The sequence below is a fragment of the Megalobrama amblycephala genome, linkage group LG2 (genome assembly GCF_018812025.1).
Source record: "Megalobrama amblycephala isolate DHTTF-2021 linkage group LG2, ASM1881202v1, whole genome shotgun sequence".
Lineage (NCBI taxonomy): Eukaryota > Metazoa > Chordata > Actinopteri > Cypriniformes > Xenocyprididae > Megalobrama > Megalobrama amblycephala.
In genome coordinates this window covers 48,469,880-48,487,533 of record NC_063045.1, presented here as the reverse complement: position 1 = coordinate 48,487,533, position 17,654 = coordinate 48,469,880, and the positions used below count along the sequence as shown (strand labels likewise).

The window sequence follows — 17,654 nt, the reverse complement described above, 5'->3', positions numbered from 1 at the left end:
ACTATTTCAAACTCATTACAGGTATAACGTCTTAGAGGATTTTTCAAGAGCAATTCACTAAGGAATATTTTCTTTTTCAGCACAGGAATTGAGCATTCATGTAACATAGTTGTCAGTTATGGATTTAGAGCAGAATATCTTTCCTGTAGATAAAGACTTTTTTTTTTTCTTTTTGCCCAAAATCAATCACATGCCAACAGAGTGCCAAAATGTTTTTTTATTAACTCTTAATTTTATAATGCATACATTGAATACTTGGTAAATCTGCAAAGTACAAACATTAAATTGAATTAGACATGGAAAATCTGTGCAAACTGTTCAGACTTCAGAAACATCTTCAAATATAACATCATGAACCAAACTGGCCTGCAGGGTAAGTACAAAAAAAAGCTGAAAATTCTGTACAAGTATTTTTTTTTTTTTTTTTTGGAAATAATACAAATCAGAAAATGAAAACGGTCCTAGTTGGTTTTCAAATTCCAGTACTATATTACGTTCACGAGCGAGTAAGTGATTGATTAGTGAGTTCTTTGATATTAAAATGATTATTTTTGGCATAATCACTGTCCTATAAAAATGTTTACAAAGACGACCATGTCCTCATACAAATACCACACGACCTCCAGCTCCAGCAGATGTAGCAGCCTAATTATTTTTCATGTTGCTATGGTTACATCAGCTCAAGTTCTGCAGAAATGCTATCTAGAGGTCATAATTATAGTGGTAAATCATTGCCCCTTTATCCAGGTCATTTTCATATTAACATGCAGTAACATAAATAGAAAATTCTGAAAAACTATAATAAAAAAAACAATATGCAACCTGTTCAGCACAAAACCAATTCAATGACTTCCATGAACATCAACTCATTTCAGAGTTTTATGGACAAAGTATTAACACTCAAGCAGAGATATGCATGTATTTCAGTCACATAAGAGCTTCCTTATGAGGTCACGTTTCTCCAGGAATAAATGGAGACAGTGCATCTGTAAACAGATCTCGCTGAACTCCTTCCACTTACAGAACAACAGAAACAAAACTATACAAACAAAAAAAAAAAAATGTACACCAAGATTACACATTCACATGGAGTAAAAACTTCAGCTGTCATCAAAAACTTAAATGAACGAAATTTACTAGAACCCATTTTGCCGTATTTGCTGCAGCTGGCAAAAGTTTAATGTCTTGGCCTGAGCTCTTTCTGTAATAAACAACTGAGCTGTGTGTGCTACACAACCTAGAAATGTTAAGTGTGCTTTAATGACACGATTCACACCATCTGCTGCAAAATCTAACCCTCAAACAAAGGCACAAAGCTGATAGTATAATGCTGATGGGCTTGAGGAATTTAAAGGAACAAAAAGAGAAAAATTAAAGAGATGCTTCACCCAAAAATGAAAATTCTGTCATCATTTACTCACCCTGTATGAGTTTCTTTAGTTGAAAACAAATGACAGTTGACGGCACCATTGTACACTTCCATTGTATTTTTTTTACTACTGTGGAAGTGAATGGGTGCCGTCAACTGTCTGGTCAACAACATTCTTCAAAATATCTTCTTTTGTGTTCAGCAGAAGAAAGACACTCTTACAGGTTTGGAACAAATTTTCATTTTTAGGTGAATTATCCCTTTAAATTTAATGCAGAGGGGGAAAAAGGAAGAAATAGTGTTAATGAATGGGTAGAGGACTTCAAATTTGTTGGACACCACTGAATACTACAAAGTTTTCCACAAATAGAGTACATTAATGTGAAGCTCTAGAAGGAAAGTATTGCACTTCTGAATTATCTCACAAAATACTTGACTAAAACTCCTAAAGTCATCCAGATACATTAGTTGAGGTTGCTGCTTCCGTGTAGTGAATTATACTCAACGGATGAACGCATTTTAATCAAATACTGCATTGCACTTGCATGTTAATTCAGATCCGTTAACATCTGCAAAACCACTCCACACAAATCCTTGTTGACAAAAGTGCATCTTGGGTAGAAACACCTGCTGAACTTTTTTGGCCTACAAAAATGAAGTAGTCCCAGAGATTAACCAGTATAAATACATTATATATTGGACAGACAAAAACCTGAAGGTCATCTTAGGGTATTTTGGTCAAATTTGGAAAAAAAAAAAGCGTGAAAGAAAATGTGTAAGTCACCATGCCGTAAAACCTGGCGAAAGAGTCGTTGAGTTCAGTCGATGTTTGGTGCGAAGAGCTGTCTGTGCGGATATGAATGCAGGTTAAATAAATCCTCCACAGCGACGCACCGCGGGTCTTTTTCAGAGAGAGGAGATAATGCTGCTAACCTTAAGGCTTTATATCTGAGGGCTATGCGGTCTTTCACATGAGGTCTTAGAACAAGAGTATCCTTAAGAGAGGAAAAATAATCCAAAGTCCTGCAAGGAGAGAGAAAACAAACTTGTGTAAGAATAAACAAACACTGGAAAGATCCATGAACTTGCCACTGCCAATACACACAAAAGTATTCTGCTAAGAGCAAGTAAGACATGCTGCTGCTGTACAAGCGTACATAAATCACCCTGTGATTAGATGTGCTCTATACAGGTGGAGCTGGGGAAGGTGGAGGGATTCTGAAAGCACGCTGCAACCGCTACAACAAACAATAGGCAACAATTTAAATGTTGAGCAGCAAGCTCATTGGCTACCAATACGGAAGGAACCAATCAGCTGTGCCCTATAGAGAATTATGTAATTGCAAGCAGATTGGACTTATGAGCCTGTGCGCCATCTAGAGTTTCACGACAGAACTTTGTATTTATCATTTTTGGTATGTGAACGGACCTTTACTGCTTTGAATCAGTCTGATGAATCCTCCACTGAATGAACTCATTGAATCAGTCAGAGCGGTTACTGAATCAACATTTGACTCACTGAACTGGACTTTCAGTGATGCGTCTAAATATGCAAGTTCACATACCACAATTTTGTGAGACTCAAATCACTACATCACTACAGCTAATTTACAATGTTTGGTTAAATATAAACTATTATTGCTTAAAAAAAAAAAAAAAAAAAAAAAAAAAGCTTGTAAATGTATAATTTATGAAACAAACAACATTAACAAAGTATTTAGAAAACATCCCAGTTGAAACAAACAACACCTCTGTAGAAAACACTGATTCAAAGTTATAAACTTTTGCCCAGATCTTAGGGGCTGTTTACATGACACTGCTTTCAACTAAAAACAGAAAAATTTTTGTTTTGGCCATTCATTCACACGACAATGGCGTTTTTGGGACACAAACTTTTGAAAACTGGTTTCAAAGTGCAAGTTTTTGAAAACTACACCATTATTATTCATTATTATTCTCTATGTAAACTACAAAAATGCAAATTTGTGAAAATGGTGAAGTCATGCGCATTATGGGTTCAGGCTATAAGTGCGTAGTGTTTCTTTAAAAAAAAAAGTGACATCACTATCTACTGGCCTGGCATGAATACTACCAAAGTCCCTTTAAGACAAGACATTTCACTCGGCGGCCATCTTTGAAACGCCTCTCGGGCATCCTGGGCATCATGCAGCTCCTACCTCTTTGAATGGGGAAACATCAGATTCTCCAAAACTGTTCGCCAACCTTACGATTAAATTTCATATTTGAAATCACCAATGAAATCTAACAACAACCAACTCATACATTTAGTTTCTAAACGCTTGAATCATGACAAAAAAAACCTTTTTTTTCAGGCTGGATCAAGCTAATGCACATGCGCAGACCTAAATGCGCGTCTCTTTGGAGGCGCGCGTCTGACTGTTTCTATAGAAACCGGTGATTCTAACGGCCGCTGAAGTGACGCGATGACTTTACCAGTCGGCAATTGGCTCTTGGCTTTAGAAGGCGGGACTTATTCCGCCATATTGCGCGTTACACTTTCTCCCATTCAAAACAATACGAGTGACACGTCTTGTGTTATTCTATAGTCTTTGATACTACATAATGTGGATCCATGTGGACAGGGATCAAAAGGAAAAACATTTGCGTTTTAGGTACATTGTTGTCGTGTAAACACACCCTTAACCACTACACCACACCACCCCAAAGAAAATCCCCATTAAAATTAAAGGCAAAGTCTCACCTGATTAGGACTCATTCTCCATGGTGACAGAAACAGGCTGACATACCTCTGGAAGACAAATCCAGACGATCAGTTTCATAAATGCATAAATTTTCCTCACATTTTGATGTAATCAGTCGACTATAATAGGGAGCAGGTTGGAGTATATTAAGGAGCAGTGTGTCTCCATAAAGCTTCAGGAAAATAATTAGACTTAACAATATCTAGTAATAACCCCCCCCCAAAAAAACACCATAATTCACAATGGGTTTAAAAGCTCAGCCGTGACGTACCTATGTTTGCAGGACCGCCGTCTTTCTGCTCCTCAGAGTGCATATCGTTGCCTAGGAGATGATTCTGTGACTCACTCAGAGGTCTGGGGTTTGTCTGTCCATCAACAGTGCTGTTACCATAACAACCATTATGTGTCAGTCACAAACACTTACGGAGATTTTCACTGCCCCAAAATAAACCTCACCCTGGATTATATTTTACTATTAACAGTGATGCTCTGAGGACATTTCTGGGAAAAAAGACTTCTAGAATGTCTGAGATTAAAAGAGAATGCACATAACTAAATGATCTAAAACAGCTGAAGGGAAAATAATCATGGTTTAATTTGTTCTCATGACGAACTGCAGAATTATACTGCCATTCAAGTGACTAGTGGTATTGTAAACGAATGAGATTGTAATTACCATTTAATGGCCTGGTGTTCAACATTGCCTTGTTCTGAGTCAACGCTGACTAGGCGGGTAGGGAATGTGTAGCCGTCGCCCAAACTACAGAGGAAGAAAACAGCTACTCTGATACCATAACTTGTTGTTAACATGAAATTAAAATTAATTTTATTCACTTTCTTAATACACATTTGTGTATGTAATTATGAATGATTCATTGGTGCATATTATTGTTTGTTTTTACCTGCTGTAAATGGGTAAGCACCAAGACAGCTTCTGGTCCCCGAACACCTGGGTGACATTCTTGCGGAAGCCCAGAGTGAAGCCATTTTTATCTGGGCCATTTCTGAACACCGGTGCCCTGAACGCCTCTGAACCAAAGGACGAGAGATTAGAATGAGGTCTGTTCCTGCTCTCAACACAAATGGCATCCTCGGCTTTTCAACAAACTTTAGGAGGACTATCAAACTTCATTGTAGGGCACACAAAAGTTTTGTTTGTTTCTTTCGTCTTGAAGTTTGACCTAAAAATTCTTCATAAGCTCGCCCACAATCCAATCACCCACATTCATTTATGTTTGACTTTTATTAGCAAAGTTTTATTTGTTGTCTGAACATGTGACTGCAGAGATAGGAGGTCTAGCAGACCAAACAGTGACAGGGAAAGGGAAATATGAACCTGGACTGGAATTCTTTGAGGAAGTAATCAACTGTATTTACTGTATTTAGTGTTTGCAGTGAAGCAAAAGAAAAAAAAACAATCACAATGTAATATACAAATATTAAACAGCTTATGAAAAGAAGCAGCAAGTAATAATAATAATAATGATAATTTCAGTGGCTAGAGATTAATTAAACCTGATGATAAAAAGGAGGCGGTAGTGGAAGGGGAGGAAAGGGAGAAAAAAGGAGCAGGAGGAGGAGGAGGAGAAAGATGAAGAAAAGCAGCAGCAGAAGGAGAAGCAGGAGGAGAAAAAAGAAGCAGCAGCAGCAGTAGGAGGAGAAGGAGAGAGAGAAAAAGGAAGTGGTGGAGGAGAAGGAGGAGAGGAAGAAAAAGGAGGAGAAAGAAGAGAAGGAGAGGAAGAAAAAAAAGGAGGAAGAGGAGGAGGATGATGAGAAGAAAGATGAAGAAAGAAGAAGCAGCAAAAGGAGGAGGAGGAGGAGAAGCAGGAGAAGAAAGAAAAAGAAGGAGAAGCAGCAGTAGGAGGAGAAGTGGGAGAAGGAGGAGAAGCAGGAGAAGGAAAAAAAGAAGGAGCAGGAGGAGAAGGAGAGGGAGAAAAAGGAGGCGGTGGGAGAGGAGGAGAAAGATAAGAAGGAAAATAAGAGGAAGAAGAAAAGGAGGAGGAAGAGAACAACAAGGTGGTAGAGAAAAACAACAAGGAGGAGAAGGATGAGGAGAATCAGGAGGAGAAGGAGAAAGGGAAGAAGAAGGAGGAGGAGGAGAAAGAAGAGAAGAAGAAGGAGAGGGAGAAAAAGGAGGCGTTGCAGAGGAGAAGCAGAAAGAAGAGAAGGAGAAGAGGAAGAAGGAGGAGAAACAGGAGGAGAAGGAGAGGGAGAAAAAGGAGGTAGTGGTGGAGGAGAAGGAGGAGAGGAAGAAAAGGAGGAGGAGAAAGAAGAGAAGGAGAGGAAAAAGGAGGATTAAAAAGGAGGAGGAGAGGAAGAAAATGGAGGAAGAGGAGGATTAGAATAAAGATGAAGAGAGAAGAAGCAGCAAAAGGAGGAGAAGCAGGAGGAGAAGAAAGAAAAAGAATGAGAAGAAGCAGCAGCAGGAGGAGAAGCAGGAGTAGAAGGAGAAAGAGAAAAAGAAGGAGCAGTAGGAGAAGGAGAGGGAGAAAAGGAGGTAGTGGCAGAGGAGGAGGAGAAAGAGAAAAAGAAGGAGCAGTAGGAGAAGGAGAGGGAGAAAAGGAGGTAGTGGCAGAGGAGGAGGAGAAAGATAAGGAGAAGAAGAAGAAGAAAAGGAGGAGGAAGAGAACAACAAGGTGGTAGAGAAAAACAACAAGGGGGAGAAGGATGAGGAGAAGCAGGAGGAGAAGGAGAAAGGGAAGAAGGAGGAAGATAAAGAAGAGAAGAAGGAGAGGGAGAAAAAGGAGGCGTCACAGAGGAGATGGAGAAAGAAGAGGAAGAAGAAAAAGGAAGAGGGGAGGAGGAGGAGAACAACAAGGAGGAGGAGGAGGAGGAGAAGGAGGAGAAGGAGAAAAGGAAGGAGGAGGAAAAAGAGAAGGGGTGGAACAAGAAGAAGGAGAAGAAGGAGGAGGAGGAGAAGAAAAGGGGAAAAAAGGAGGAGGAGGAGAAAGGAGCAGGCAATACTAACATCTTACCTATAGTGGTTCTGTTTTTTCCCACCAGCCAGAGATGGTAGGTGAAGAGTGACAGGATACTGATGAAGAACATGGCCGCCACAAAGAACAGGAACAACACGTGGAACTTTGCATGAGTGTCTGGCAGATGATTCTGTAGAGTAAGAAAGCAGAATGTGAGACAATGATAAAAAATACATTCATCAAGTATCCCAATGTAGTTTGTAGATCAACATTTTCATTAGACTACAAAAGGCATATTCAAGCAAGACCCTCCCCTCACGGCTCATCTGTAAGGTGCAATTCTTTGTAAAGCTGCTCTAAAAAGTGCTTTACAAATAAAGTGAATTGGCAGCTGATTTTTTTTTTTTTTTTTTAAAGGTGAAGTGTGACATTTTTGCACCACTAGAATCAGTAACCGAAGTAAGCAAAATAACAGACGCAGAAAAATATAGTCCCGCCCCAAACTCACACCATTGGTTGAGCCAATGTTGCTATCAAATGTATAGCTGTCTCTGAATATTAAACTAGGATAGGAAAAAAATATTTTACCATTAAAAAAATGCAAAAAAATGACACACATCTCCTTTAATATCTTGATAGGTCTAAAATTGTTTACTGGCATTACATGTAGTCGCAGAGCTCAAGAAAACCTGTTCATCTAACTGCGTCAACACTAACTAAAGCGTCTGTATAATTTAATATGCTAAACTGCACTCTCTGTATTGCAAGACTGCATTCTTTCACTGATGAAAATAAATGGCAAAGCAAAATGATTCAACAGTGCAACACCAAACGAACGCCAACAATCACAACAGTGCAAAGCAAGCGTGAGTGGTTTACCTCCGGGCAATGCTCTATAGCCCTCCGTCTGCAAAGCTTCAGGCAAAGTGTTAAAAACACAGACAGAACATTAGAAGCAGACACATTTTCTTCCATCTTTCTGTTTCAAAAACTGACGTGCACACACAAATGCTCTTGCGTGGTATTATGAATATTAAAAATGTTTAAGTAAAAATATAAATATATAGTGCATAAAATGAATAGTATACACTACTGTTCAAAAGCTTGGAGTGTGTAAGATTTTTTGTTTTTAAAAGAAGTCTCATGCTCAGAAAGGCTGCATTTATTTGATTAAAAATACAGTAAAAACAACAATATTCTGAAATATAATTACAATATTGTCATTTTTACAGTATTTTTAATACTGTGCTGAGTGCACGTTCTACAAGATAAGGCATTTGTCAGATGCTTAGGCTCTGTTGTGCAACGAATCTCCACCATGGTCTTGTCAGTCATCTCATCACGTGATCAATAAACTGCATCTCGTGTTGGATGAGCTGGATGTGATTTAAGCGACCATTTCTATAAAAAGCAAAATGACAGTGGAGGCGTAATGTAAATGTAGTGGGGGCATGTTCTATCCTAATTTCACACTCGCACTCTGTCATGGCAATTTCGCAAGACAGCTTTTCAACTCGACGGGAAATCTTGTCACATTTTAATCTCGCAAGATCTCACGGCACGAAATCTTGTCACACCACTAGTAATTAAGCAGGATATAATGAACTAAATAAATCAATAAAGATAATACATAAACTAATGTTGGGGTTTATTCTGTGATATTACCACCTGACTGTACATTATCCTTCACATAACTGTATAGATTATCTGCGATTCATTTTCATGCACACAGAAAAACAGACAGATGGAGAGACACGCTGAAGTTGGTGCTTCCAAATAGCACAAGGTGAGAAGCGAGAAGTGTGAGAAATGAGAGGAATCAGATGTCTTTGTGTGAATGTGTGGACTTACTGTCCAGAACTTGATAAAGTACTGCAAAACTGTGGCGGCGATGTAGACGCAGTACAGCATCGAGTACGCCAGGAACAGCACAAAGAACTTGTAGTTGGAGAATCCAACACAGTTATTGACCCTGAAAAAGATGGCAAAAAGTAGTACACAGTAGCTCAAGCACAAAAGTGACCTCTTATGCGAAACATAACTTATGCAGCCCCAGAAACTGATGCAGCCCCAGATGTACGTACTACGTACCATGGACAGTGGTGATCCATTTTCAGCACACATCTGGGAAAAACAAAAAGGATTCAAATAAAATGCAAATCCAAAACATGCAAGATAACCATGTTTTCTGAATGGACTCACTTGTCGCAGGTAGAGCAGTGATGACATCTGTCTGGTTTGATCAGCTGACAGCGATCACAATAACGGATAGCTGAGGAGGGTAGAGGATTCATAATTCTGAATAAATTCATAATTCCGAACAGTATGTCACTAATTTATAGAAGGATAGATACCCAACCATTAAAAAGTTTGGGGTGGGTAAGATTTTTTTTTTATTAAATGCTTTTATTTAGCAATGATGCATTAAACAAAGGTAACAGTAAAAAACATATACATTGTTGTATATGTAAATTCATGAAAGAATCCTGTGAAATGCATCAACCGTTTCCAACATTGATAATAAAAAAATGTTTCTTGAGCACCAAAATGCTGATAATTCAGCTGATAATAACATTTTAAAATATATTAAAACAGAAAGCAGGTGTTTTCAATTGTAATAATATTTCACAATATTACAGTTTTAATGTATTTTTAATTAAATAAATGCAGCATGTGAGCATAAGAGTCTTCATTCAAAAACTTTAAAAAAAATAAATAAATAAATTTACAGCCCCAAACTTTTGAACAAGTGTATAAGACAAAGACAACCAATCACAATTCAGTGTGCAAATAGATGCAGTGGAGTACAAAAGTCTGAGATCGCCAGCATTTATTAATTAACACATATTATCAGAATAACAGTTTGAGTAAAAAGTTGAAGCAAACTTTAAAATGATACAAGTTAAACATTTATAAAAACAAAAAGTAACAAAGTATTAGTGTTTGGAGTTGAATTAACTGCACAACATTTTAAAGAAGAAGTATGAGGGATTTCAATGGCGTTGCATTTTTTCAAGCTCACCCCCAGATCCTGTGCGTGTATATACGGGCAAATCTCTGGCCACTCTTTTCAGGATTTCCTGCTGGGCCTCTGGTCTCTCCTCTTTCTCATACAGCTCTTTTTCAGCCTTAGGAAGACAGAACTAAAAGAGACAACAGGATGTAAGATTGCATATGCAACCAAAATCAACCAGACACTTTAAAATAACTTTTTAATATTACTACATTTTAATATTCTTTTTGCCACCTTTATTTACAAGATAGACACATGACAAGAAATGATTTGACTTGCACTGTCCAAATGAATTTGGTTAGAGCATGTGTGCTAACTGATAAACCACGCCTCACAACCCACAGGCAGTTAAAAATGCAAAGACATCAATTTTTTGCCTTTCTTCCTCTTCTCTTCTCTGTCATTATATTCTGTGGTAATAAAACTACTGAGCAGCCAGAGTTGAAAGGCTCCCGTTGCTGTTGCGCCTCCTCCAGATGTGAGGAACATAACCGCATACAAAGTACAGTATGATAAATATCCCCCATGACCCAGGTGAAATGAGAACCTGAGAGCCTGGCAATAAGGAAGAAAGCATCAACACGATCTCAGTCTCACATAGCCAGACTTTTGCTGACTTTTCCAGACTCAGCTACTGCAATTGACCAAGGACCACCCACTTAGCCAGGAAGAGGCCGCCTGGCTGACATGTAAAGTGACCAGTCACAGTTTTGTTTTGTTCAATGTCATGTTTAGGGGCACGTATGCATGTCGCTACAGTAACAGACCATTGTGTTATACCAGACTAAGTCTTGTTTACCAGCATGTGCCGCTGATATTCCCTTCTCAGTAAAGTACTTCACCTGATCTTGCGTTATAGATGTTAGAGGGCACACAACTAATAAAAATGGGATCACTTGGGAATCCAAAGCATTGGCCAAGATCAGAAAATAACACTTCATGTATCCCGTGGGTAAATTTGGAAACACATACATCTCTTTTAAAAGGCACAGTGTGTAAGTTTCACCACTAGAGGAGATATAACAACAAGAAGGAAATATAACATTGAAGGACAAGAGAGGACATTTACATTATGCTTATATGCCGCAGTCGGCCGCTGCCACTCCTTTCGTTTTGTTATTTTATGATTAAAGTTGCGTTTAAAGGCACAATATTAGGGCTGCACGATTAATCGGACGATTAGAAAAAAACATTGAAATCGCACTTAATTTGGCTTAGTGGGATTATGAAATTGCAAAGCAGCGATTATTTTTTTATGCGCAGCTTATCAATGAACTATGGCTCCAAATGCTAATCCATCTGAAAGTGGTATGGGATTTCCTGAAATGACGCGTATTCTACTTCGGCAGCAGGGCATATTTGCAGTTTCTGCACAAGAGCGCCCTCTGGCTTTCAGATAAAGAAACATTTACTACTGATCACAGAGCCGTACAGCTCTGACAAGCTGCGCATAAAATAATTGCAGTTTTTGCCAAATCGTGTGCGATAAAATTGCGATAAATCGTGCAGCCCTACACAATATGTAAGATTTTTAGTTTAAAATGTCCAAAAACCACTAGAACAATATTATACATTTTGTTAACTTGTGTACTTAAATTATCCCAAACATTTCCAACCAAGTTTAAATCCAGAAAAGTCAGCTATTTTAACCAGGACATGGGCAGAGTCATTTCATCACCCGTCAATGAACGCCATATCCTCGTTACCCTTGATTTACAGTTTTACTTTCATAGAAACCATGGAAACACCAAAGACGCTTTAATATATTGGGTCTTATTAGACAGGTGAGCAACTGTTTGGATACATTCATCAACACTAAACTAATCATTGTTATATAGCTCAATTCAGTTAGTCTTATTGTTTGAATTGCTTGTTTTCTTGATTTACCACGAGTACCATGTTTTTACCATGCCTCAGAGACAACACTATTTTGTCAAGTGGCTAACAGCATAATCAGAGAGAGCTTTTTCCATCATGTAATTTAGCAACACAAGTTTTTATTAATATGACATTCTAATATCACTCTAGATAACTGCAAAGTGCAACAAGTCTCTTATACCAGCCACCGAGCGAACACACAGAGTAATGTTATAACATAAATTTCAACACACTCAAATGTATTACACACTGTTTTAACCATGTAAAACAGTGCTGTTTTACCCCACATACACAACAAAAAGACCGGCCAACTGCAACATATACATAATAAAAGCTCCGCTGGACTCCTGCAGCTTCCGGCCCGCCCTGCATACCACAGTAATGTTAATAAAACTTTAATATATTAACTCATCCATGAAAATGATTTCTGCCCAAGTCCGTCAGATTGCTTTCCATCAGCTGTGGAGGTGAAGACGACAACGCCCATGATTCCACGCTCATTCACGGAGTCATCAAGCTACGCCTTTGTTTTGAATAAGTGACCTCTACTGGCAAAAATTACATATTGTGCCTTTAACATTTGCCGGTTCCCGCCTCCTTATTCCCTTAACTTGAACTTTGTTACAGTTGCGTTTGATCACTTAAATTCACATTACTTTATTTCATTCTAATGCGCTAAGTGCTGAATTACTACTCATACAGGTCACTTTATTTGACAAAATATAATTGTGGGGTAACGCAGTGCTGTTTTAATTGGTCAAAACAATGATAATAAAAATACATTTGAGTATGTTGAAATTTGTTATAACATTACATAATATATAACAATAATATTTAATATATAACAATTAGTTTTGTGTAGATGAATGTATCCAAACAGTTGCTCACCTTTCTAATAAAACAATATATTAAAGCATCTGTGGCGTTTCCATGGATTGTACAGAAGTAAAACCGGGGGTAAAATTGGGGGTAATATGACATCATTAACAGGTGACACAATGACACGGGCAGTTATACTGGTTAAAATGGCTGATTTCTCTAGATTTAAACATTGTTGGAAACATTGGGGGGGGATAATAAAATGCTTAAGTAATAAAACTAACCATATTAAAAAGGAAAAATAAATAGTATTAAAATACCAAGTACCAATTTCTACAGTACTCTGAAACAAATTAATCTGTCGCATGGTAGAATGAACGAGTAGACAGGTGGCAACATGGACAGGTTGTACGACTTGCCCTCATTCTCAAAATCCAGCAACAGAGCTAAACAAAGTGAAATAAAATACAGGCCAGACTACACTAAACATTAAATATGATATCCTGTTGGACTAGCACTTGATCTCTAAAGCAAGATCTAGGCCATGAGGCAAAACTTAGAGAGTAAATAAAGGAACAAGAACAGAGAGACAAAGAAAGAGAGAGAGACAGTACCTCTTTTGAGGGGGTGGCAGGCTTGGATATGATGGTCTTCCAGTAGGACCATACGAACATGAAGAAACAGAGGTGAAACACTATCACATAAAAAACTGCGAGAGAAACAGAATGAGGGGAATTTTAGAAAAGCATAATAATTCATACTTACTTTATAACCCACAAAAAGAGCTTCATAACAAAAAATGGGATGTTTTGTTCATTCTGGTGTGACAAAACATGTGACTATGAACAGTAGGAGGCCAGATTAGCCAACAGAAGGATTTGTTAACTGCTTTTGCAATATCGTGCACTTGCTTTCACTGGAGTTCCTCTTACCTTGCTCCTCAGTGTTAGTGATTGTGTCTGCAGAGAGAAAGAAGCAAAGGTCAATCAGCAATCCCATCAAGAACAACCGGCCTGATTCACAAAGCCATCTGCTGAGTGCTGGGATAGTGATAATGCTCTCTCAGCTCCCGATCGTCCAGTTCCCTCCAGATCAGCCCAGTAAGGCCAGAGCGCCGGGCGACTGGTACTGCCATCTGGCAGAATGCTGTCAGAGAGAGCCTTGTGTCCATCACGGATGGAATACCCCGGTTGTCATGACGACTCGGCGAGTGATTGACAGATGCATGTCGTGATGAAATCTCTGACTGCCAGAGTCAATTTTTTATTAATTAAATATTTATTTTCATTAAATACATTTAATGTATTAATTTAAAGTACATTGAAGTATTTCAATAAATGTTTAAATATTTATTCTTAATAAGTAAAAAAATACAGTTTTCTAAGGTGAATGTATGTAGGATGTTTAGATGTTTATTCATTTCCATTTTTTTTTCCACTTAGTTAATTTATGTCTCACTGGTGTTACTTTATTAATCTATGATTTATTACGACTTCAATTAATCTTTAATGTGAATTTGTCACTGATGTCACAAATCTTCCCTCATTTGTGAAATAAAATAAGAAACGCAACCAAAAGAGCAAAATTTATTTGAGATATTACTTTCAACTCTCCATTATAGAGTCATTCCGTCACATTTCTAAAAGACTACAAATCTTTACAGCAAAAAAAAAAAAAAAAAGAGAGGGGAATCAATAAGGAAGAGTTTACAATATATCACTGCACTTTATTATGGTAATAAATGGACTGGAACACACAATGAAGTGAGTATTTTTAGAAGCTGATGGGCAAGTAATAACTGGGTGGAACTACAGTGAGTGCAGAGATCACTGTGAAGTGGTTAACAACAGCTGTAGTTAAAGACTTTAACAGCACATATGTTTACAGTCATTCATGTTTCACACTTTACTTTATCTAAAAAATAAACACATTTTCATTCACTTAAAGGGATAATTCACCCAAAAATGAAAATTCTGTCATCATTTACTCACCCTCAGGTTGTTCCAAACCTGTATGAGTTTCTTTCTTCTGCTGAATACTGATATTTTGAAGAATGTCGGTAACCAAACCGACCCCTTTGACTTCCATAGTATTTTTTTCTATACTATGGAAGTCATTGGTGCTTATCAACTGTTTGGTTACCCATATTTCCAAATATCTTAATCCATACAGGTTTGGAACAACTTGAGGGTGAGTAAATGATGACAAAATTTTTATTTTGGGGGTTAATTATCCATTTAAATAGCCCTGCAGTGTGAGAAATGGATTTTAAGAAATGTAAGATAATTAACGTATACAAAACAAGACATGAATTATTAATTATAGCAAATGATACTGCGGTCACTGTTTGACAAACTAAACTGTACAAGTCATAAATCTTCCTGACAGACATACATCGATGTCTAATCTGCGGTCAGACTGAAGTGAACTTTAAGTTACTGGAAATTAATAATATATTCGCGTTATTTTCAGTAACGTACGTCTGTTTGTCCAATCTATTCCTCAAGAACCAAGCCTCTCAATCAGTTTAACAGCTGGGCTTAAGGCGTCTAGAGCTTGAATTAACACTGCATACAATAACTGAAATCAAACCAGAAACTTTACAAACACATTCATGGCTTTCGACATGAATTATACAGATATATGAATACTATACAGAGCAACCGAGCTGAATTTCGATACATATCTGGTACCAGTCAGTTACTGTCACTTCCTGCCCTGACCACCACTGCAACAACTAACCAGCAACTTTTATCTACTGTGCTACATTCAACCAAGTCTACTTAGGTCGACACTTACATATACAGAGCTCCACCACGTAAGCGTAGTAGGACCAGCACACGACCAGGTTGATAAAAATCACAGGTATCCAGGATAAGCCCCGTTGACAGCATCTTACCGCCTGAGAGGGCGCCATCTTTAATCCGACCCTCGGAAAGGGTGTCGGTGACGTCACGGCACGAGGCTCGTCCGATCGATGAGCTCGGAGAAAAACAAAAGAGCTGTTCACACCAGCAGCACATTAATTCCCCATTACCGTCCAATTAAGCGATGAGTAATTAATTTTAAAATTAATAACATTAAATTTTCCTCCCATATATTGTTTTGTTTTATTAGCGGTGTGACGAGCCATAAAGGAACCCAAATGAAATCAGGATTCACTTCACCTTTCTTCCATTTTGCCTTCCATTTAATCACATTTAAGTTTAAATTTAAATTTTTTATTTATTTTTTTTATTTTATTTTGTTGTTTCAGTGACGTGAGGGTTTAAAAGACTATTTACGGTGTTTTGCTGTGTGTATAACTTATTATATACCAATAAAATGCATGTACAATGGTGTTTTCAGAAAACTAATACTCTTTTTAGCCATGTATTTTTATTAAATATTTATTTTATTTAATAAATGTATTTTTAGTTTTTGAAATATTTTAATCATAGGCGATTTTAATACATGTTTAAATATGTATTTTTAATAATTAAAAATAACTTCCGTATGGTTGTTTAAATGTGCACGCCATATTTAAAATTTATTAATTTGCCTTTATTTTTTTCCACTTCACTTGTTTAATTTACATGTCTTTGGTGTTATTTTATTCATCTATGATCTATTAGTCTATTACAAGGCTATTTAAATTAATATTTTATGAAAATTTGCCACGACGAATGGCACATGAATTAAAAAAAAAATAATTATGTGAACGTATAAATCATTTATAATAAATACTGAAATGTTCCATAAAAACAGGAGTTATCCATTTTTGATATCATGGGGACTTTAATTTCAGAATTGACCTGCAACTCGCCATCACGTCAGCAGAGGGAAGCAGTAGTTTAAGCATCACTGTTGTTGGTCTCCCGTTGAGACAGGGAAGAGGTGAGAGGACTTGAACGTGGGACGCAAAAATCAATATTACAGTCTGGATGGATTTTAATCATCCAGCTAAATTTAATCTAGTTACTGAGTTAGACTGGATGTCCCAAGTGTCACCTTCATCAATGTGGTACTTTTCATTTGTGTATAATTTAATTCATTGTCAGCTTGCTGGCTAGGTGGGCTGGATGTTTATTTGTGAATTTTATTAGATTCGTTTTCCACCCTGTGCCCTGTCCTGCAGGGGAATTGCAATATTGTTACCAGATGTGTTTCATTTCCCTGCACTGTAGAGAACAGGCTACTCTGGTCCTCTCTCTCCATCTCTCCTCTTGTCTTCAGGAGGTTTCAGAAGTGAGTACGTCAGAGGACCAACAATACAAAGAACAAATTGTCTGTTCCTGCACTTTTACGTGTGATAAAGAGATCTTGTGCTGAGCCTGATTTAGAACTCTTGCTCTTGATCAAATACTCTCACACTCAAACACACACACACACTCTGCGCTGTAAGTGTGGATAAATGAGTCCTCTTTATAAGTCTATTAACTTACAGTGACGTATTTAGTACAGATTAATTTCAGATGATAAAATTAAAAGCAGCCGTGAGACTCTAATGACTCTGATGTGATTGAGTGGTTTGTATATCTACACACCTGGATGATACAGGTTTATTAGTAGTTTTAGTGATGAATTATACTAAATTAGCTTGCACTATTAAAATATACAATACTTGAATCTAAACTGTGAAAAATCCACAATTTCTTACCCTCATAAGGCACAGCAGACTTGAGGCTGCTCTGTGCCTGCTCACAAATTCTGTGTAAAGACATAATGCTGCATAAAAGCCAGACCAACCTCAGTTCCTAGTGTCAAAGTATACAGTTGAAATTGCTGTGTAAAGCATTTATGCCACCTCTGAGCAGCATTAAAAAGTCTGTGTAAAGACACCTAAATGCCACTTTAGAAGCGCTTCTGTGCCACATTTGCAGTGTAAATTTGGCAGTATATAGCTAAATTAGCGCTCTTGCTCTGGGTGGCTTACTGATCTGTTTTTGTAAATT

General features: G+C 37.6%; 1 protein-coding gene across 2 annotated transcripts; it reads right to left on the bottom strand.

The window, feature by feature from the left end:
• Positions 1-202: 202 nt before the first annotated feature.
• On the bottom strand, positions 203-15,678 carry zdhhc20a (zinc finger DHHC-type palmitoyltransferase 20a). 2 transcript variants are annotated; one of them, XM_048181627.1, is made up of 14 exons: positions 15,520-15,678; positions 13,653-13,679; positions 13,335-13,429; positions 10,033-10,153; positions 9,213-9,282; positions 9,102-9,134; positions 8,862-8,982; positions 7,890-7,925; positions 7,068-7,200; positions 4,995-5,121; positions 4,769-4,852; positions 4,364-4,473; positions 4,092-4,139; positions 203-2,392 (listed from the first exon to the last, which is right to left on the bottom strand). In XM_048181627.1, exons 1-13 carry the CDS (start codon positions 15,635-15,637, stop codon positions 4,096-4,098), a joined length of 1,119 nt encoding a protein of 372 aa, XP_048037584.1. In that variant the 5' UTR covers positions 15,638-15,678; the 3' UTR covers positions 203-2,392; positions 4,092-4,095. The 2 variants fall into 2 exon arrangements, with proteins under 2 accessions (XP_048037584.1, XP_048037585.1); XM_048181628.1 differs by lacking the exon at positions 7,890-7,925 and having other exon boundaries at positions 15,520-15,676.
• Positions 15,679-17,654: the final 1,976 nt, after the last annotated feature.

What these genes read in the sequence shown, in the direction of transcription:
- zdhhc20a (XM_048181627.1), bottom strand. Translation starts at nt 15,637, where the DNA reads ATGGCGCCCTCTCAGGCGGTAAGATGCTGTCAACGGGGCTTATCCTGG. An exon ending in CGTGGTGGAGCTCTGTATAT is followed by an intron (nt 13,680 to 15,519) that starts GTAAGTGTCGAC and finishes TTCTCTCTGCAG; the next exon opens with ACACAATCACTAACACTGAG. An exon ending in TGCTTACCCATTTACAGCAG is followed by an intron (nt 4,853 to 4,994) that starts GTAAAAACAAAC and finishes CTTCCTCTGTAG; the next exon opens with TTTGGGCGACGGCTACACAT.